This window comes from Anarhichas minor, unplaced genomic scaffold (assembly GCF_050575085.1).
Source record: "Anarhichas minor isolate MPS153535 unplaced genomic scaffold, ASM5057508v1 ptg000030l, whole genome shotgun sequence".
Taxonomy (NCBI): Eukaryota; Metazoa; Chordata; class Actinopteri; order Perciformes; family Anarhichadidae; genus Anarhichas; species Anarhichas minor.
In genome coordinates this window covers 2,895,843-2,915,223 of record NW_027466476.1, presented here as the reverse complement: position 1 = coordinate 2,915,223, position 19,381 = coordinate 2,895,843, and the positions used below count along the sequence as shown (strand labels likewise).

The window sequence follows — 19,381 nt, the reverse complement described above, 5'->3', positions numbered from 1 at the left end:
AAGTAGTGATCGGTAAGGGGGCCATGGAGGAGCACACACACAGGACGCGAGAATTGTTTGAGCACATGATGGAATAACAACCTAAAGATTTGGCGCTTACACCCCCCCCCCCCCCCCCATCCTCCTCTCTCCACTGTTTTGGAGAGAATGTCAGAGAGAATCAACACACTACACGGCCCACTGAAGTCCTTTTAATTCTAGTAAAGTGGTGAGGTTTCACAATGAGCACATTTACAGGCAAGACAAACACCCAAGCATGCAAACATTAAGCTGTGCAGAATTTGATTTGAAGAAAAACACATCTATGGAGGATATGACTGAGGCGGCGAAAAATGCAGCAGATAATTCTGACTACAGTAAGGTCAAGCAGAGGCCTTTTCAACTGGCAAGGATACAGACACATACTGGGCAGTGGGGGAGAGGCTTTCTCTTTTTTTCACCTAAGCTATTTCACAATACAGATGCCTTCAGTAATAAAAACCAAATGAAAGCATGGAAAAAAAACATGTGAATCGCTTCAATTATTTACTAATAAAACATGGATTAGAAGAAAGCCACAGCTGCTACTTCCTGTTAAGAGATCACTGATGTCTTATCTAGTGATCGAGGGAAGATTGTAACATTTTGAGGAGCTTACTTTGCTTAATTATGATAATTCTGCTTCACAATTAATAGGCAAATATTATACTAATTTGCTGTTTACTTGACATCTAAAGTAGAGATTGTTAAAAAAATACTAGCTAGCAAATATTAGCTCCAAATATTAGCGGAACTATGTAACTTTTCAAATAATCGACAACACATTTGTCTTTTTACAAATTAAATTTTGAAGTAATTATAAATAAAAACATTTATTGTTGTAGTTGGTCGAGATCAAACACATTGTATATACTGGCAGGTAGTTTAACTGTAACAATGCATAGTTTATAACTTGATGTATTTTATGTATGTTAAATCTGAATTTGCTAAGTATTTCTTATATACAGCCTATGAAAGTAACTGATAACTATAGATACATATATAGTGGAGTCAAAAGAATCAGAATCAGAAATCAAAAGTATTTCCCTCTGATTTATACTGAAGTACAAAGTGTAAAAAATGTGTAATTGAGTACAGTACTTGAGAAAATGTACTTACTGACTTTCCACCACTGACATAAAACGACCAGGAGCCTTTCTGCTTGCATTGTTCACATGTAATGTTGTGTTTTTACAGCTCATACTTAAAGGATATGAATACCTTCCCACCGTTGTACACAAGAATAGTATAGTGTTGGCTACACTGAAACACAAAAAATACTAATCCAGGACTTGAAGACAAGAACTCCTGAGCTTTCATGTCACTCACATGGTGATTACTCTTAAGGCAGTAGTCAGAGTGACTTTTTTAAAAAGAGGCTCGAGTGCATTGTGTCAGAAAAGACAGCATGCATGATCACAAAGAGCAGATGAGCATTGGAGGCCTTAAATTACCTTAGATAGGACAACTGTTTACACTTAGCACTTACACATAATTGCAATGCAGACAACAGAAACCAGCACACTTTGCTTTTAATGGATATTACATCACTTTTATTTGCGTCTATAAATCCCTATTAGGCAACCTATGCAGAGCATAAGTTTAGGGTCTGTGCACACAGCCTGGAGCTGAGCGTCAGCATCTACTGGGCAGGAAACAATGACATCAGAGAGGGAGAGAAAGGGAGGAAGAGAGTTGGGGGAGGGAAGACGAGAGAGAGAGAGAGAGAGAGTAAGAAATGCTCCAGCAGGCTCACTAGGTACGAATGGAAACACATAAAAAACTCCATCCTGCTCTTTTCCTTTCACGCTCACTGAGCACGTGGACGCCTAAACCCTCCCTCAGGATATCTGACACATAACTGATGTCTGTGTATTAGATTATTTACCCTTTAATGGGCTCCTGAGTGATACAATTCCAGTTGTCTTGCATTTGCCCTTTGCTCTCCACTGAAACCACGTGCAAAGAATGCCAATACAAGTGCAGACAGCACAGAAAAGTATTAGCAGATATGAAAAACAGCTTATGGAACTGAGATTTCGACAGATTAGTGATAAAAAAAGGTTGGCAGAAATATTTTTTCCACCCTGTGTGTGCTGTGATTCAGCAGGTCCACCACAGCCCAGTCATCTAGCAGCGTGGGACTGGAGCCACAAGTCTGATTAAGCGCAGATGTAGAGAAGTGCGCAGCACCAATTCCTTTGGAGGCATCCCAAATGTTTTGACCCGGGACCAAAATCCCCTTTTTCTCAGATCATTGCAAATATTTCAACATTGTAGTGGCCTTGTTATGGCACAAGGGAGGCACATTTACTAGAATTTCTTTTTAATAGTGCTTCAATGATTTGTTATTCACAATTTGTTTCCGTGATGAAAGGAGAAGTGCAGACGCAAGAGCCTTGAACTGTGAGACTTTCAAGATTGTCTACACAGTCTTGCCAATATTGGTCCTCCGCCCTAAAGATGAAGCACCGGAGGTTCACTTGAAACTAAACAACCAAAGGGGAAATAAACAAGGATTAGGTTTACATTTCACAAGAGTTAGCTGATTCCGCTTTGAAAGATAAAGCACTGACAAATGGAGGTTGTGATGTGTAAATCACACTTAAGCGTCTGCCATTTGTGTACATGAGGGTATTTTGTGGTACTACAATACATAAAACACTGTGAATAATGTAGCACCTGTAGCCTGTAAGATGTTCTCTTATAGCTTCAGTCCTTTTAGTTGCAGATCTATTGAAGTGTGCACTCTAGTGGCGGAATTACAGAAAAGATATAGATGCAAACCATATTGTCTCAATTCAAAACTACATCATAATTATACAAAATGTTTGACTATTCAAAAAAATGTCAGTGTGTAAAATAAAATCTTGATTTTAGAGTGTGCTTTTTTTTTCTCAAATAAAAGCTGCTCACTGCTGGAAAACAAAGTTAGAGTTGAAACAGAAGTTGATTAATCGAAAGAAAATCAATCTGCAACAACTTTGTTTAACAATAAATCATATTTGTTTAATCTGGCCCGAAATGGAAATATTTGCCGGTTTCAGCTTTGCCAACGTGAAGATTTGCTGCCGTTTTGTTTCTCTCACAGACAAATACAGCGTGGAGTTGGAAGCCGGCAGTAAAAGTATTAGAAGGCCACAAAGGGCTCAATGATTCCACAGAGAAAACACATTCGTTTTTAAACAGCATTTATTTAGCTTTCTCCATACAATACATTTAATGTACAACAGCACATACTGTATTCTGAAATAACTCTCAGTATAAAATAGGGCTTCTACAATCAAGGTACAGTCATAAAATGCTCTGAGGGACATGACGACGACGACGGCAACAGGAAAACACCTTCATATAAAGCGCAGGATATTGAGAGAAGTGATTGTACTTGAAGCAGAACTTCACACCACACCTCTCAGAGCATCCGACATCCTGCAAGAACCCGTTTTTTTTTTTTTTCTTTTCTTCTTCTCTTGGTTCTGGTGTCACAACTGAAGAGATTCCAAACGATGATCAACGCATAAGAATATGATCTATTACAACTGCTGAAAATATGACTTTTGGTAATATGAGAGGATAAATTAAGTCTAGTTTGGATACTGAATATATACCAACTTCAAAGCATACGACGTATTATGACCGCTTATCAAGTCTATATCTTCACAATCATATACTGAACTGTTTGTTTGTGACTGTAGCTGTAAAGACCGGATTGTTTCTGAGTGTTTCCCGGACATCAAACACTTAAAACACAGCAAAAGTATACTGTACCACCACTGAAGCCACAAGAGAACCAGCTTATTTCAAACATGGTAAACATCAGCCAATTAAAGATCGTCTTAAAAAGGATTTCATCATCTGCAGATGTGTGTGGGCCTATATAGTCTATAAATGTGTCTTTAAATAGAATACACATAACATTGACCAGCTTTTGTGTTAGTTTGCTATCACGTAGTACTTCAGGTGTTGAATACACATTATACAACATGTCCAATTGGTATGAGAGAAGGCCTAGGTACAAGGAAACGAAAAGAGAGAGTCTGACTGATATCAGGAGAGAGAAAGGAGAGATTTGTCTCAAGTCTTGAGGTAAGCAATGTGTTTCAGTATAATGCCCTACAGACAATCATACAGTTACAATCATTAATTCTCTATATACAAACTTCCTGATTTACATACACTGTACTGCTCCTCAGTTTAAAATTGAATAAAACTAAATGCGAGATCATGTCCATGGTGCAATTTTTCTTAGAGGGAGGAGGGGAGTCGGACTTCACGAAGCCTGTTTCATGAGGTGGGCGATGATGAACATTATGGCTATTGAAGATGGCCTGTTTCCTCTTGCATACGTCACACATACTATCAAATATCTACAACAGTGCAAATTGTCCTGTTCGATCAAAACACTCGCAAACAAGTGGCTAAACTACATCAGCTCATTTTTGAAGTTATATGGTTGAGGATCGAGATGACAAAGTACAACTATCCGAGTAGATGTTGACATGGAAAATGTACATGCGTGTGTATTTTTTATGTATGTATATATATATATATATATATCCATTAGGCCTGCATGTTTTAGGGGGTCACATCAACTCTTGTTTACTGTGTTACATGAATGGAGGAAGTCTACTGTGGCACGGTGGATCAAATGAAAGAAGAAAAGGAGAGAAAGGAAAGGAAAGAAGGATAAACCAGCGCTCTACCCCACATGGCTCCACTGGATGTAGGCACCGCTTTAACTGTTACCTTCTTAGAAGACAAGGTTGAGCTCAATAACGTGTCAAGCCTATCCCACATCTCTCCAACACATACGCTGCGCCAAACTAAATGCGTGTCTACCGAAGGAGGCTTAATGCAAATACTAAATAAATGTGCTATAGTAGTAACAGTTTGCGCACCAATTGACACTACGGACTGTAACTGAGACATGACATCGACAAGCTTTACGAAGAGGAGGAGGCTATAAGATGCTACAGTACTAGTGCTACCTGAACATGCTACAGATTGAGACTACGACGATGGGAGACGGTTTCACATTAGCACAAAGCAGGAACCAGCTTTGCTGAGGAGCTCTATCCATCCCAGGCCACCGAGCCGCTGACTGCAGCTTGTGTCCAGAACCAATATTTGTTTTTGTTTTTTAAAACCAAAGAATGTGTTCTTTGTTTGGGATAAATCTTGTCCTCACGAATGTTATGTACCATTTTTAAAATGACAAAAGTACCGTCTTTGCAGCTTGATGGATCAAGTAAAGCTGGCTTATTGTGTGCAGATGAAAGCACCCCATCTGTAGTCAGTTCCTGTCAAACAACACACACACACACACACACACACACACACACACACACACACACACACTCGCTTGCACAAGCGCACAAACCCTGAAGTTAGGAACGATTTCTATCGTCACACAGCACTATCGTTTTGATTATCATTGAGTGAGAGCTGGGATTGCATACTGTACTATACATCTCCTAGGAGAGGCACCCTTCATCAATATCAGCTCATTCATTTCATTTCATTTCACACACACACACACACACGAGCCTACACGCACACACTGGAATACATTTTCAACTGGTCAAATAAAATTACAATCACATGCTTTATAACGGAATGTAGAGAAAGCTCATACCAGACCTTCCACTGTAGCCGGCACCAAGCCGAGCACACGGACTCTGTTATGAAACGTCTTCTTGGCTTTAACCGCGAGAAGTTAAGAACCGAGAGGATGTTCTTACATCCTGGTGGAGTTTAAGAGAGTTAAAAACCCTTCTCGCGGTCACTCAGCCATCAGTTTAATAACAACGTTCTGAACTGCCTTCATGACAACTGTGAAGTTATGACAGCTGTCCCTTCAGAAAGGTCTACAATAGTCATCTTTTTTTTAGTTATTTAAAATATATTCCCCCCATTAGTGGGAGCTCTGGACTAAGTCTATCAGACCCACGTGCAACAGCGACAACTGGCTATGCCTCCACACATCTGGACCTCTTTCACATGACCAACATTTCATTCGCGCTCCAATAGAGAATGCAAAAGTCATCACACCTTCAAAGCAAGCTGCATTCAAAGTCTACAGTGTGAGATATTTGAGAACCGCATCTACTGGCAATGTCGTCTCCCTGCTCAAAGAATTCGGTAACCTCCCTGGGTTTCCCCATCTGCCGCTCTCCACTCGCGCCGACAGAAGACTTGCTTCTTGTTTGCTCCGTAGAAGGGCTTGAAAGTGGTTCAGTTCTCTCTTATCGCCATAAAGTTAACAGAGCGTTTAACAATATGCATTATGAGCCGTTAGGCTGCTCGTGTGATGGAGCTGTAATGTTGGAGCGAGAGGGGACGTCACGCTCCCCCACTCTGCCGTGTTAACAGACCCTGATTGAGAGATCCTCGGGACATACGTTTCTGCGTTTTGGACTTCTAGGAAGGTAGAGTTTAACCGAGAATTTGGCAGCTATCTAATTTGGCTACTAAATCCACATAAAAGTGCAACAATCACTTTGTGTTTCTGACCTGCATCAGCTCTTTATATTTGACTGTTCTGTGTTCTGTTTACAAAAATAAATTAAACATTAAAACAAAATCAAACCGAAATCTGAAAGACCCCCCCCCCCCAAGCTTTATCTGATCAAAGTGCAGCACCCCAGCGTCAATGGAAGGAGTGGAAGTGTTTGAATAGGTTCAGATAGCAGGTCCTAGATCAGTGACTGGTGGCATTTTAGCTCTCTGAGAGTAAGCCACTCACACATACCGTGATAGATGTACTCACAAACAGGATTGCTCTCTCTCTCTTTCTCTCTCTCTCACACACACACACACACACTCTCACTCACACACACAGAGTCTAGCTTAGATGAGTCTGGCCTCTCCCTCCATGTCTGGCGGAAGTTCACACACTCCTGTGAAGTGCATCTCCTTTCCCTTGCTTCCTTGTCCCGTCCCGGCTCTGGCCCCCAGGCTGGGAGAGGGCTGTTGGGCCTGAGGGTCTGGCGACGTCCCACGGGGGATTCCACCTGCCCGCCTCTCTTTCAGGAAGACCTCTAGTCGGCGCAGCATCTGCTTGGGGTTCTTTTTGGCAAACAACTCCACCTCTGAAGGGTTAGGAAAACACAGAAACTGTGTGACAATCTGTGCCTCTGCAGTCGGATTTTGAGTTCACTGCAGAGACACGCGACTCGTGTTTTAAAGGACGAGTTCGACATTTTTGAGTATACATGAGAAGATTGATACCACTCACATAACTTTCAGTCTGATTAAATGTGGTTGTTTGGTGAAAAGAGGACGTAAAAATCAGGGCAAAAACATGTAGTTAAAAGAACACTAGGACTTTTCCATTTCACTCATTCTTCTTATTTGTCAAAACAATGCGACTAGAGGTTCAGGTGTGTTATGCTAGTTGTGTCTTATGTAGTCTCGATCTGACTCCAATACGTGCGACACTTTCACCGGAATAAAATGCATCTGCAACAGAACGACAGATCTTCTCATTACAAGTGAACAGAGATCCTTTACAAAGTGCCTAGAAACCATACTCCACCCTCTTTACCTTTTAGTACAAAGCCAGAGTCAACGATGGTCTTCTGTTGGGTCTTCCACAGTTGGTACAGGTGCAGATACGTGGCGACGTAGAACTCATTCAGCACACCAACCACTTGCTGGCGACGATTGCACTCCCTGGCGTGACCGAAGACAAAAGTTGGTGAAGACGTGCGGTGTGACAAATAGGCAGCGAGCCACAGACATACTCGAGAGGATGCAGTAAAAACAAAGAAACTGAGGATCAGTGACCTACTTGGACATGGCTTCCTCTCTGAGTACTTGCAGAGCGATGCGGGTCATGTTGATTGACATCACACTGAATGGAAAGTTCTAAACCAGAGAAAAGACACAAGGAAACGTCGGTCCACACGTAGTACTGATAGAGGCTACAGGAGCAATGCCTGAAACCAGCTCGCTCTGTAGCTGACTTCATTGATCCCTGAGGGGGAATTCTCTTTTTCGCTGTAGTTCCCTTTGCAGGCAGGACAAAGGGTCAGGGTCAGCTACAAAAGTAGCACGCCTGGAGTGGGAGGTGTTTCAGTGTCTCCGAGGGATTAGTGAAATCTGATTCCAGAATAAAACACACGCATGCACGCACACATTAGCCGACTCTGCTGCCATGGGCAATTGAATTGCGAGCCGGTTGCGCCTCGGTGATACCTGCGTCGGGTGTTGTGATAACTTGTAGATGTCTCGAGCCAACGGGAGAGTCTCTGGGTCCATCACAAAGTACAGCGTATGCATCAGTCCTAGGAAACCAGTGCCACGTAGGTCGGTGGCTGGGTCTGTACCTGCAGCACAGAAAACAAAACACATTGAGTCATGATGTTTCCTTGTTATAAATACCGTCAATTATTTGGGATATATAACCCTCTTTTCTAAAATAAAACTTATCGCATCACACAGAGGCTTCAGAACTATCTTTCAGCTAATGACATATATTTAGAGAAGCATTTCATACTGAACCACCATGTGTTGCATTGACCGTTCCTAATGAACCGTAACATTCTTTAACAATTACATTGTGAAATTAAAGAGCAGTTCACTAGCAAGATTATTTTAATGTGAACATCCACAGACTTGGACCGCTGTATCCACAGCGAAGGAGCGGACCGAGTACGTCTCTCACCCTGAAAACCGATGTTTTCCCAGTGCGCCCCGAAGCGAGGACAGTCCAGCCTGCTGCCAATCAGCCTCTTGTAAATGGTCTGGAGGACACGCATGTGGACCGCTTGGCTGTTGTCCACATGGCCTATAAAAAAACACACAAAAATATGCAGGAGTGAGAATCAGTGGTTTATTGGACACACTCGTAACTTTGACACATGGCGGGGATGTTTACACAAACAAGCCCAGAAAACACACACACACACACACTCACACTGTGCGATGGCAAAGACCAAATCCCTCTCCTCCAGGAGTTCCCTGTGCAGCCGCGGAGGTCCGAAGAGGAAATGTGTGATCGCTGCCAGACCTGTCCTGCGTACGGTTGGCTGGATGTTCTTCTACAGATGAGAGTTAGAGCAGAAATACAATACCGCTTTAACACTATAGTTAGCACTATCAGTACAATTCTTAAAGTAATCCACTTGATACTTACAGTTTGTAAATATTTGCATCATAATAAAAGCTAGACAAGAGAATTGCAATTTCATTTTACTAAAATAATTATAGTTTTGGCTCAACGTATGCATGTCACTGTTTTACCCACACACTGTAAATTCTTTATTTCCCTTACTGACAAGTGACGCATGTGAGACAGGTCAAAATGACGTTTCTAATTTGCTGTTGCTTTAAGAAGCTTTAAGAAGCTTTAAGAAACTGGTTCCCTTTCCATCCCTGGGAATCTTTTACTGTGATATCAAACTCAAAGTCTGCAAATAGCAAAACAATGTGGTGGAAATATACATTTTGTTGAATTTAGCCTTTATTTGTTCAAACAAAGTGCTACTTCTGCTATTATTTGAGAGCTTTATTGAAATATCAGCTTCTATATTTGAGGGCAAGTAGTGTTCCTTACCATCAAGTCCCCGAGGTCTGTGGTCTGGAAGTACTGCAGCGCTTCATTGAAGGAGATGAGCGGAGTTGGGTTTGAGTCCTCAGTGATAGCTGGAGGATATCACATATAACGTTAATCTTTTGGAACGGCAACATAAAGACAAAATAAAATGAAATTCAACAAAGCAGTCACAGTATCTTAACGCAAACAGGTGATACAGTAAGATGTATCTGACCTGGTTGGACGTTCTCCAGAGCCTCCCACTCTTCTCTGGCCTTTTCCAACTCCACATTTTCCTCTGCAGAGATAATAAAAAAATAAAATAATAAAAAAAAAAAAGATAAGACGTCAAACTAAAACACCCGACTGTGTCGCGCACACTCTCACACACCAGGAGCACAGATAGGTGATGAGTATCTTCTCAGCCAATGGTGCGATGGCCGACACCCATCCAATTCATTCTCAGTCATAAATCCTTCCTCTCCAACAGACCTGCATCACTCAGAGTGTGCCACTGAGACCCCGTGCTTCCTCCAAGCAGGCAACCTGCACTCCTGAGGGAGGCTTTACCTGCAGCAGCAGCTGCCTGGTATCTAGGATACACCGTCTCACATTCCGGTGGGAAGAGGATGCGAGACAAAGGGGAGGTTGTGTGACAGTACGTGTGCATTACCTGCAGGTTTAGGCTGGTCCTCTCCGGCTGCCAGGGTCTGCAGGAGACCGTTCTGCTTCAGTGCTGAAATCTGCACAATTACCAAATAATGGATTACCTTACATTGAAGGAGGCACATGCTGGTTGCAGTGCGATGCGGAGAATGAAATGTAATTACCGGCAGGGATCTGAGTGATGCATTGCCGTTGGTGTGGTCTTTGACACTGTGACTAATTATCAGTCCGTTCATGACCTGTGAAGACAAAAGTTTGAATTGTCAGTTAATGAATAAAAGACTTGCAAAGAAAAACAAATTGCGATGAATCAACGGAAATATATTTTTACTCACAGGCTTATGGTTGGAGTGTCCATTGGTGATATCCTCTAATGGTTTACATTCACGGGACAAACCATTCAGGCCCTAACAGGAGGCCAGCAACACAGAGCAGATGCTTCAGACATGTATACAATGTACAAGTAGCACAGCTTTCACTGCTTTAAAGACAAGCAATTCATTATCATGGCACGATTCTTTATTCTCACTTTTTTTTTTGTAGCTCTGACGTCCCTGTAATCTATGTTTAGTGAAAAACATTGAGTACAACAAGCCAAATTAAATCTCAGAGCTATCTCAGAAGTTGAACACTTGGAAACACCTCACTTATTCGGTCTTATTCGGATGCGTCTTGTGTTGGTAGATCCGGTAGTTTGAGGGTACACTTCCTTTGAGGAAAAGTGTCCCTGGCCTGTTACGTTGCAACCAGCCAGGCAGGGGACATACTTATCCGACTGTTTACAAAAAAAGCAGTACACGAGGATAGAGACCAGGGAGCAATAAGTAATGTTACGGCTAGAAAACCAAGCTGGGGATAAGGGGAATGCCCTGTCTGCAAGCCAGACCACAGATTACACCTAAAGCAGAGGGACAACTTTCAACCGTAGGCCTTCATTTACACTGCTTAAACAAATGAGCTCTTAATTGTTTATTAAACAGTGTGGTACAGGAGAGGAACATGTATCCCTGAGGGTGACTAAATCAATATGGCTACAATGGTACGACAGCACCTTCTTCCATTCTGTCGACCAACACAGCAGGTGTTGCTTTATGTTTTAATGGTGTTAAGTTGCTGTAAACAAAAACACTGGAATGACATTAAACGGTTACAAATGTTGAGACCAAAAGGTGAAATAATATTACCTCAGTGTGGGATGCGACATCAATGTCTTCTTCCATTGCATATGAGTTATACATGTTGGCTGGCGAGCGTGTTCCTGATCCTGGCCTCTAAAGGCTTCTGTGGTCATGGACTGAGATGGGCTGAGGAGCTGATGCAAGGACCACCATGGTTTCTGTAGTGCACATTAGTAGTGCCTGCAAATATCTATGCTTTTCTCCTCATGTACAGAGAGAACTCAAATGTCCACAGTCACAAGTATGATTTACCAAAGCTATCGCTTGCAGAAGAAATCCATACTGTGCACATCATATTGTTCTCCTTTTCTGCGTTACAGCGATGATTGTGTGGTTGATATGGCAGCTGGGTTTTATTAGCTACTATAAAGTCCAACCTTGAGTGTGTACACGGACAGGAATGCGCAGGTATCGGTCTGCAAGAGCTGACACGAGGAAATGGCTATCCATCAATGTACAGCATTCCTGGAAACCTGCCTCCTTCCTCTTCTCTGCAGATGTGTTTGGCCAGTGGGTCCACTGCTCAGCCCCATCAGACGTGCACAGACGCTGGATAATGACATTGCTTTTCCGGGCTGGGCTCTCCCTGTCCGAGACACTTCATTTCTTTGGCACTCAAGACAAATCCAGTACGCACCGAGAGGTTACGAGCACAGTTGCAGTTTAATTCACTTTGAAACAGAGCTGTGTTGTGTCTTCAGCCTCACATGAAACAGCCGCACACGTCCAAAGTAGGAAGTGAAGGTGTCCAGGGAGGTGTGGGTCCTGGATAGGGTTCTGGTATGGTCAGAGTCCTGAGGAGGGGCGGTCATATGTACAGAATATCTGGAAAACTAGAACAAAGAGAACCATTGAAATACACAAACATTTGCAATACTTAAATACAAATGTGAGGTGGTTGTACTTCACTTCACATTTATTTTACAGCTATACAAGGTATTTTACAAATTGAGATTTTACATATACAACATATAAAGAGCTCATGTACTTTTAAAAATAGGACGAACAAAAAATGCTAATTGCACATAAATCATAATTAAATAACACATATGACTCAGAGGGGTAGCAATTCTCTGCATTGAGCACTTTTATTTTTCATACTTTGTATATTTCACTCGAGTGTCATTTTTAATGCATGGCTTTTACTTGTAATGGAGTATCTTTACAGAATGGCATTACTATTTATAAAAGTAATCTGAATACTTCCTCTAAATCACAGAAAGATATAACGTTATGTAAAAACTAAGGTGTCAAAATAAATCACTGCAGATTTAAATGCACTGTGTCATGGTTAAAAAAATCAATAAATAAATAAAAAAATCACAAAAATCACAAAAATGTCTCGAGTCCATCTTTGTGAGATGACAGTTTGCTCTGACAGCTAACGGTACAGTAGCAAGCTAGCAATATTATCTGTAGCAACCTTAAAGCTAGCAATATGTCAGCTAGCAACCCGCAGGCATACAGACGCAGCTACAGCTTCTCCTCAAACCGACAATGCGCTACTTACTTGCACAGGTTGCATGCAAAGCCAGCCAGAAATTGCCGCAAACAGCTTAACAGTTTGTGTCATGAATATGAAGTGCAATGAAGCGGTCGAGACCTAATAGCTATCACAAGAAAAAGCCAGCTGTCAGGCTAACTAACGGGCTAGCTGTAGCTCTAGTGAACTGTAACGGGGATGGACTCTGTGCACAAATCCGACAGCACCGAACGGATTAACCTGCTTTTGTTTCAAAGGTATATTTTAAAAAGCGCTACAAAACATTGCGTGCTGTGAGCTGTCCGACTATATTATGCGATATGAAGCATTTCAAAAGTACCTCAGTTTCTGACTGTTTCTCCCTCCAATCTCAGCTTCCCTTCCCCCGTCCAGTGGCCACGGTAATTTCAAGTGCATCCTGGGAATTGTGGTTCCTGTCGGACTGTAGCTTCATTACGTCATTGCGCCCTCTCTCTCTCTCTCTCTCTCTCTCTCTCTCTCTCTCTCGCTCACCGATATGATGGGCTCAGAGACCTCCTTTTCTATCTATACCTCCCTTCAGCACAGATACTGTTCTTTGCTTAAAAATGAAGAGTTTCATTTTTTTTCTCTTAACTGAAATAAGTATGTTAATATTTAAAGGCCTATAAAACAAAGATTTAAGCTGATGTTTGGGGTTGTTTTTCAGTCAACGACACATAGATGAGAACTGGATGAAACAATAAGTAGATTTCATGAGGGCTGTCCTCAGTAACAGGGATTCAATATGACTGATATAGAGCTTGTTTTGTATTCCTGTGCACTTATTACACTGCACTGGATAATTTCCCCTCCCCTTTCCCAGAATTTCTCTGCTACTCGCGTTACACAAATAATAGAACAAGATCTCCAAGTGGCAACAACTCTGCTCACATCTGCTAATGTTAAATTGTTTAAGGATTTCAAACAGATGTCAATTATTACCCTCTGGGACATTCTTCCTAGGAAAATATTTTTGTTTTGCATTGCGCAAGGCAGCCCTTGGAACTATGCTGCTGAAGTTTGTTTTATTTAGAGGAAGGAAGGATCAACCGAAATGTGCATTTGTCGAGGGGCTAAATTCTCAAAATGATTATGAAATGTACTAACACAGCTCACCCTCTATTTCACCTCAGAAGCTTCCTCCAGGCTTCAGTCTAGTCTGGCCTTAGTATGTCATAGTTGAATAATTGTGCAGTAGTGATGGTGAATATCTTGCAGCCAACTTAATCATGTGAGACAGAAAGTGAGACCTCTACTCTTAAACTTAATCCTGGCCCCTGTAGTCTGCACTACATCCCAAGAAAGTGAGTTGTTGTATCTTGGATCAACACACAAAATAGGAAAAAATGTTACACAACTGGTAAAAATGGAGGACAGATTTCCTGTTTGGGATGAAATTCGCCGTTACTCAATCTTGTGGAATGTGCTGCTGGCTCACGCTGAACTGCACGCTGCTGGGCTCCTCACACATCCGAATGGCCAAACACCTGCTCATTCTGGCAGACTGTCAGTCTGAGAACCCATCAAGGAACAGGGAAACATTTTTTAATGAACTACGTTTCTCATGGCTTAAAAAGGAGTCTTTAAATCCATCCATCTCCTCCCTGTCAACATTGAATGATTGTGCAATTGCGGTGTAAATTCCAAGATGAGTTCTTGGCTTTCAGTTTTTTTGTTTTTCTTCTTATGGTAGTAGAACCTCTGTATTCAAAGTCTGTGTGACCAGGTATATGTGTGGACTATATGTTTGTATTCTTAAGCACGACCATTGAAATGTTTTATGAGCTTTTATTCAGGAAAGGGCAGAGTAATCATTCTCCAAATTGCTTTTACAACAGCATAATAAAAGCATAAAAACATAAATACCAATGACTTTGCAATCGTTTATTCACTTGGCAGTCATTGTAATGTAATGCATCTGCGCAGCATCAATAAATAAAACACTGAAATAAAAGTGCAGTTTCACAGCAAGGGGGAGCAACAATAACTGGTGTGTTATCAGAAGGAAACAATGTGCAGTTTGGTACGCGTTTTACCGCTCACACTGACTCAATGTGTCTGCTAAGGCAGAGCGGAGGGATATGAAGGAATGTATCAGAAATCAATATCTCATGACAGATTTTCTATGAAGAGGGGAAAGAAAAACACACATTTGCCAATTGAAACCATCTGTATTCAGATTTTTCTAAGATCTCAGACAAGCATCATCTTCATCTGATCTCCTACTCTGGATTTTCGTATTGTTTCAGCAGTTATAAGCTGACGTTTGATTTTTTGAATGAGCACAGTTTGCTCCTCTGCCACTGTCAAGCGCACTGTGCCAAAGCTCAAGTCAGCAGGCATGAGCCATCTCCATAGAAACATTATTGGCCATCCTTTGCCGGAGGTGGTTGGCAAAGTCCACCTGAGTCTGAGAGAGCACTTTGTTTATGATCGTCTTTGGGATCCAGCCCTGCAGACGACAAAGAGAAAGACAATGTTAGATTGTATAACATGATGATTAGACACTTTACACAGTTTTACTTTTAGTTCTTGAATACATTCCAATACAGATCAGTGTGGTTACTGTGGGAAATAAAAGTCACGTACCTTTAGATCTATGCTTAGTAACCAGGTGAACTTGGTCTTATTTGGGTCTTCGGCACATGGCTTCATGACTATACAGGTAGGGCCATTCTCCGCCCTGAAAAAGGAAAAGATCAATGTACAACATCAGTTTAAACTGCATGAGATATTCTCATCCATCCACTGCACATAAAATAGTCTATTTACTCCTAAGATAAATGCTTGCACGTATCACAACAAGTAAATGATTTCCCCCTCAGGTGAGAGCTCACCTCACCACACCCCTCTGCTCAGGCATTTTCGTGTGCTGAGTTGACATTCCTGCCAGGAAGCAGGTGGAGCCGCGGCGCTTGGCACAGCGGACGCTGACAAAGTCCCTCGGTCCCACCACATTGCCGGGTGTCCCTGCAGAAACCTCATGGGTAACCATTGTGTCCTGGCCGATCTTTTGAAGGATCTGTGGGATGCCATTGTGAAAATCTATCAGTGTTCTTGGATTGATATATGCAGTATGTCTCGTTGTGAATTGTGAAACTTCATTTTAGGTAGCAGAATCTAAAGGGGATCCCTGTTCATATTCCAACCCCTAGGGCAGCCTCTCTCTTACCTTAACCTGTTTGACGTTAGGGTTCCAGTCCCCCATTTGCTCCATGTTTCCCACCAGCTCCTCGTAAAGATTGTCAGAGTGTTGCTCCAACATCACCTCCAGCTTGAACACCTTCCCAATGTCAGGCAACACCTTACTCAAGACTTTGTCTCCGTTTGCCTGAGGAGAGGTGTAAAGAAGTAATGAAAGGATGCATTTGAAAACATCTACAGTGGATAGTGTCACATTATCTATTCTCATCACCAGCACTTTCACTCTTCAGACCCACACCTTTAATCACAACATGACAACTGCTGTAATGTTTGAATTTATAAATACTTAGTGAAATACTCTTCTATTCTGTGTGCCTTGTCTCAGTACTCACGGCTACAATTTCAATGGTCCAGCCGTCTTGTTCGCTGAGGATGCTGATTGCCTTCTGCAGTGCGTCCTCACCTTGCTTCAAGTAAGACATCTCCTCCTCGTTGTACCCCTCCTCTTCTTCAATCCGAGAACCTTGGAGGTAAAATATGTCAACTTCCACTGTTATGTTTCTGTATTTATTTTTTGTATCTATTTTAAAGTACTCAATGTCAGCATTATTTCTATCTGTTTCGACATTTAACAACTCACTAAGAAGGGAGCTTCGTCGGCGGACCTGACTGATCCAGTTACTGGGGCCCGGACCTGCCAGTCTGTTCAGCTCATGGTGAATGGCCTCAATGGCATTCTTCCTTAAACCTGTTGAGGCAGAGGGAAGAAATACACAGTTTCTACAATTTTAAATCAATTGATTGCAAATTCTGTATATGAAAAGGAAGACAATCACAAGAAAAGAAGATTTTAGCTTTATTCTTCCTTCATTTTTGTCATTCAGCCACACTGACCCTCGGCTCTCTGCAGAACTCATACATTTAAAAAAGCAAGATTGTTCAATGTCTAAACAGGACTGTCCCACTCACCTGTCATGTTCCTCGTATGCCGATATGAGATGCCAGCAAACAGTTTGAAGGTTGCAGGCAGCATTTTCTGTTTGAGGAGTTTGTTGCAGCTTTAAGAGAACTAGAAAAGTGTAAAAGCAAGTCGAGCACAAAGGTTCAATATTTGGCTGAGCTGTAAAACTTCTTGAAAGAAGTGAACCGACGGCTGAGAGTGCTGAAGAGAAGACTTGGATTTCTAACTGTGGAGGTTTGAAAGTGTCTGAATATATAAGAGCAGTACCCACAAGGTCGCCGGGCTATCACCACGTAGATAAACACACACACATCCCCTCACTGGCCATGTCGCCAAGGTTGCGTGGCGGACACGACGAGCATGTCTCAGACTCTCACAAACACTGTGTCAGATAACGTCCGGTGCCCGGGCCCACTGCATTGCTCACACACACACACGCACACATACGCACACACACACACACACACACACACACACACACACACACACACATTCACAAACATTCTCATACCAGTGGGTGATATAGGAGAGACAGCCTCTCTTCAGTGATGAACATACCTAAAAGAGAGGTCAAGGGGAGGGACCCTGAGTGACTCATCCATCCCTTAATCATGGTCCATTACAGCTTAAACACTCATTGGAATTTGAAGACAAAAAATAAATTCAGTTTGGCTTGTTTCTTCTACATTATGTTTGATATCTGAGCTAGAAGCATATCTCTGGTATAATTTTCACTGAGTGGAAATGGCTAGCCATTATCTTAATGTTCTGTTTGTGGTCATTGAGTTTAGGCTCTCTTTAACAGCTCAAAAAACGTACTCAACACTGTTGTTACCTTCATACTACATACTACATACCTACAACTAAGTAACTAAGGTAAGAGTTAAACCAGGATAAAACAGTACAATAGATGAAATGAAAAAAAACAGTCGATATGATAAAAATAAAATAATAAATAAATAAAATAAAATAATTTAGTCAAATAATTTAGTCAAATCAACAAAATAAAACAGTAAAGCGACGACATCACATAAAAGCCAGTCTGTAGAAATGTGTTTTAAGAAGTGATTTCAAAGAGATAACTGATTCTGCGAGCCTTCTCTCCTCGGGCAGGTCGTTCCAAAGCCGAGGGGCCCCGATCACCTTTAGTTTTCAGCCTCGACTTTGGAACAGCCAGAAGGGCCCCACCTGAGGATCTAAGGCTGCGAGCTGGCTCATAGGGGGTCAACATTTCCTCAATATATGTTGGGGCCAGATCCATACGTGCTTTAAAAGTGATCTTAAAATCAGCTCTAAAACGAAAAGGGAGCCAGTGAAGAGAAGCCAGGATTGGGGTGATGTCGTCTGTTAAATATATAATATATATATATATAAAAGGTAACAGATCATGTAGGCTGCAATATGCTCAGTCAACCTACCCTTTAAAAGTGAAGGTTAGAGCAACCATGTCAGTTTTTCCATGGCGGTTAGACTTGTAAAACACATCCCATTTGATAATACCGACATCCAAACATCAGCCTCATTATTCTGCTTTCAGGCTCTGTGAGTGAGATTGAATCACTCTTTTGACGTTTTTCCCAAAAGGCTTGCTTAACCGTCCAATAGCGCAACCATGATCTGTTAATAACATGTTTTATCAAGCTGCTCATATATTTTGACAACCTTGCTTACTCCATCCAAGCACAATCCAAACTATCTAACATCAATATTGCCTCGTCAAACATGCATTCAGAGTCAACAGTGCACATGACCACAGGAATGGAAACCTGTCAAGAGAGTAGCAGGCCATCTGATTAGTCAACAGAGAAAACAGGAACATATGAATAACTCCCAAAGAAGGACTGAAGTCACCTTAACCTGCAACCTCATGTCCCTCTGGCTAGATGGCATAATTATCCATCAGTTGCTCTGGCCTTCTGCAGGGTGAGTTCTCTCATTTAATATGGGAACACACAGGCCTCGAACTATCTGACCCATTACTCAGCCACCGTGGACAGACCACACGCCCATGTCTCTTGTACAGTAGAGCTCTTTTTTTCGGAGACAGAGAATTAGGAGCTAAAGTGGATCATATCCTTGTTGCTAATGGTTCCCTGTTTGACAAGAGCAGCCTTATGCTTTAATGAGCCTCAGTCCTGCATGGGGCAAACTGCATTTTTCTAATGTGGATCTCACACTGGTGAGGGTTTAAGAACCTGCAGAAGGTTAAAAAGTTAAAAAGTATTTTAAAAGTGTAAGTGCCTTTCTGTAAGCACTTTAGCTTTTTTGATGTGCAGACAAAAAAACGTTAATGAATGATGATGTGAGTTAAGAGGCTTCTTGGATTTGATAATGACATTGGAACAATTTGTTTTACTTGCATGCATTGCATT

At 41.8% G+C, this 19,381-nt stretch overlaps 2 protein-coding genes across 3 annotated transcripts; both read right to left on the bottom strand.

Moving 5' to 3' along the window:
- Positions 1 to 3,192: 3,192 nt before the first annotated feature.
- On the bottom strand, positions 3,193 to 13,270 carry elmod3 (ELMO/CED-12 domain containing 3). Of its 2 annotated transcripts, none has more exons than XM_076104741.1 (13): positions 13,224 to 13,270; positions 11,407 to 12,233; positions 10,558 to 10,629; positions 10,387 to 10,461; positions 10,230 to 10,299; positions 9,792 to 9,854; positions 9,578 to 9,666; positions 8,939 to 9,062; positions 8,687 to 8,809; positions 8,218 to 8,348; positions 7,811 to 7,887; positions 7,565 to 7,692; positions 3,193 to 7,109 (listed from the first exon to the last, which is right to left on the bottom strand). In XM_076104741.1, exons 2-13 carry the CDS (start codon positions 11,458 to 11,460, stop codon positions 6,868 to 6,870), a joined length of 1,248 nt encoding a protein of 415 aa, XP_075960856.1. In that variant the 5' UTR covers positions 11,461 to 12,233; positions 13,224 to 13,270; the 3' UTR covers positions 3,193 to 6,867. The 2 variants fall into 2 exon arrangements, with proteins under 2 accessions (XP_075960856.1, XP_075960857.1); XM_076104742.1 differs by having other exon boundaries at positions 8,939 to 9,059.
- Positions 13,271 to 15,236: 1,966 nt separating this feature from the next.
- Positions 15,237 to 17,087, bottom strand: star (steroidogenic acute regulatory protein). Its single transcript, XM_076104594.1, has 7 exons — positions 17,018 to 17,087; positions 16,689 to 16,796; positions 16,441 to 16,571; positions 16,077 to 16,235; positions 15,742 to 15,926; positions 15,494 to 15,587; positions 15,237 to 15,356 (listed from the first exon to the last, which is right to left on the bottom strand). The coding sequence occupies exons 1-7, from the start codon at positions 17,079 to 17,081 to the stop codon at positions 15,237 to 15,239; spliced, it is 861 nt and encodes a 286-aa protein (XP_075960709.1). The 5' UTR covers positions 17,082 to 17,087.
- Positions 17,088 to 19,381: the final 2,294 nt, after the last annotated feature.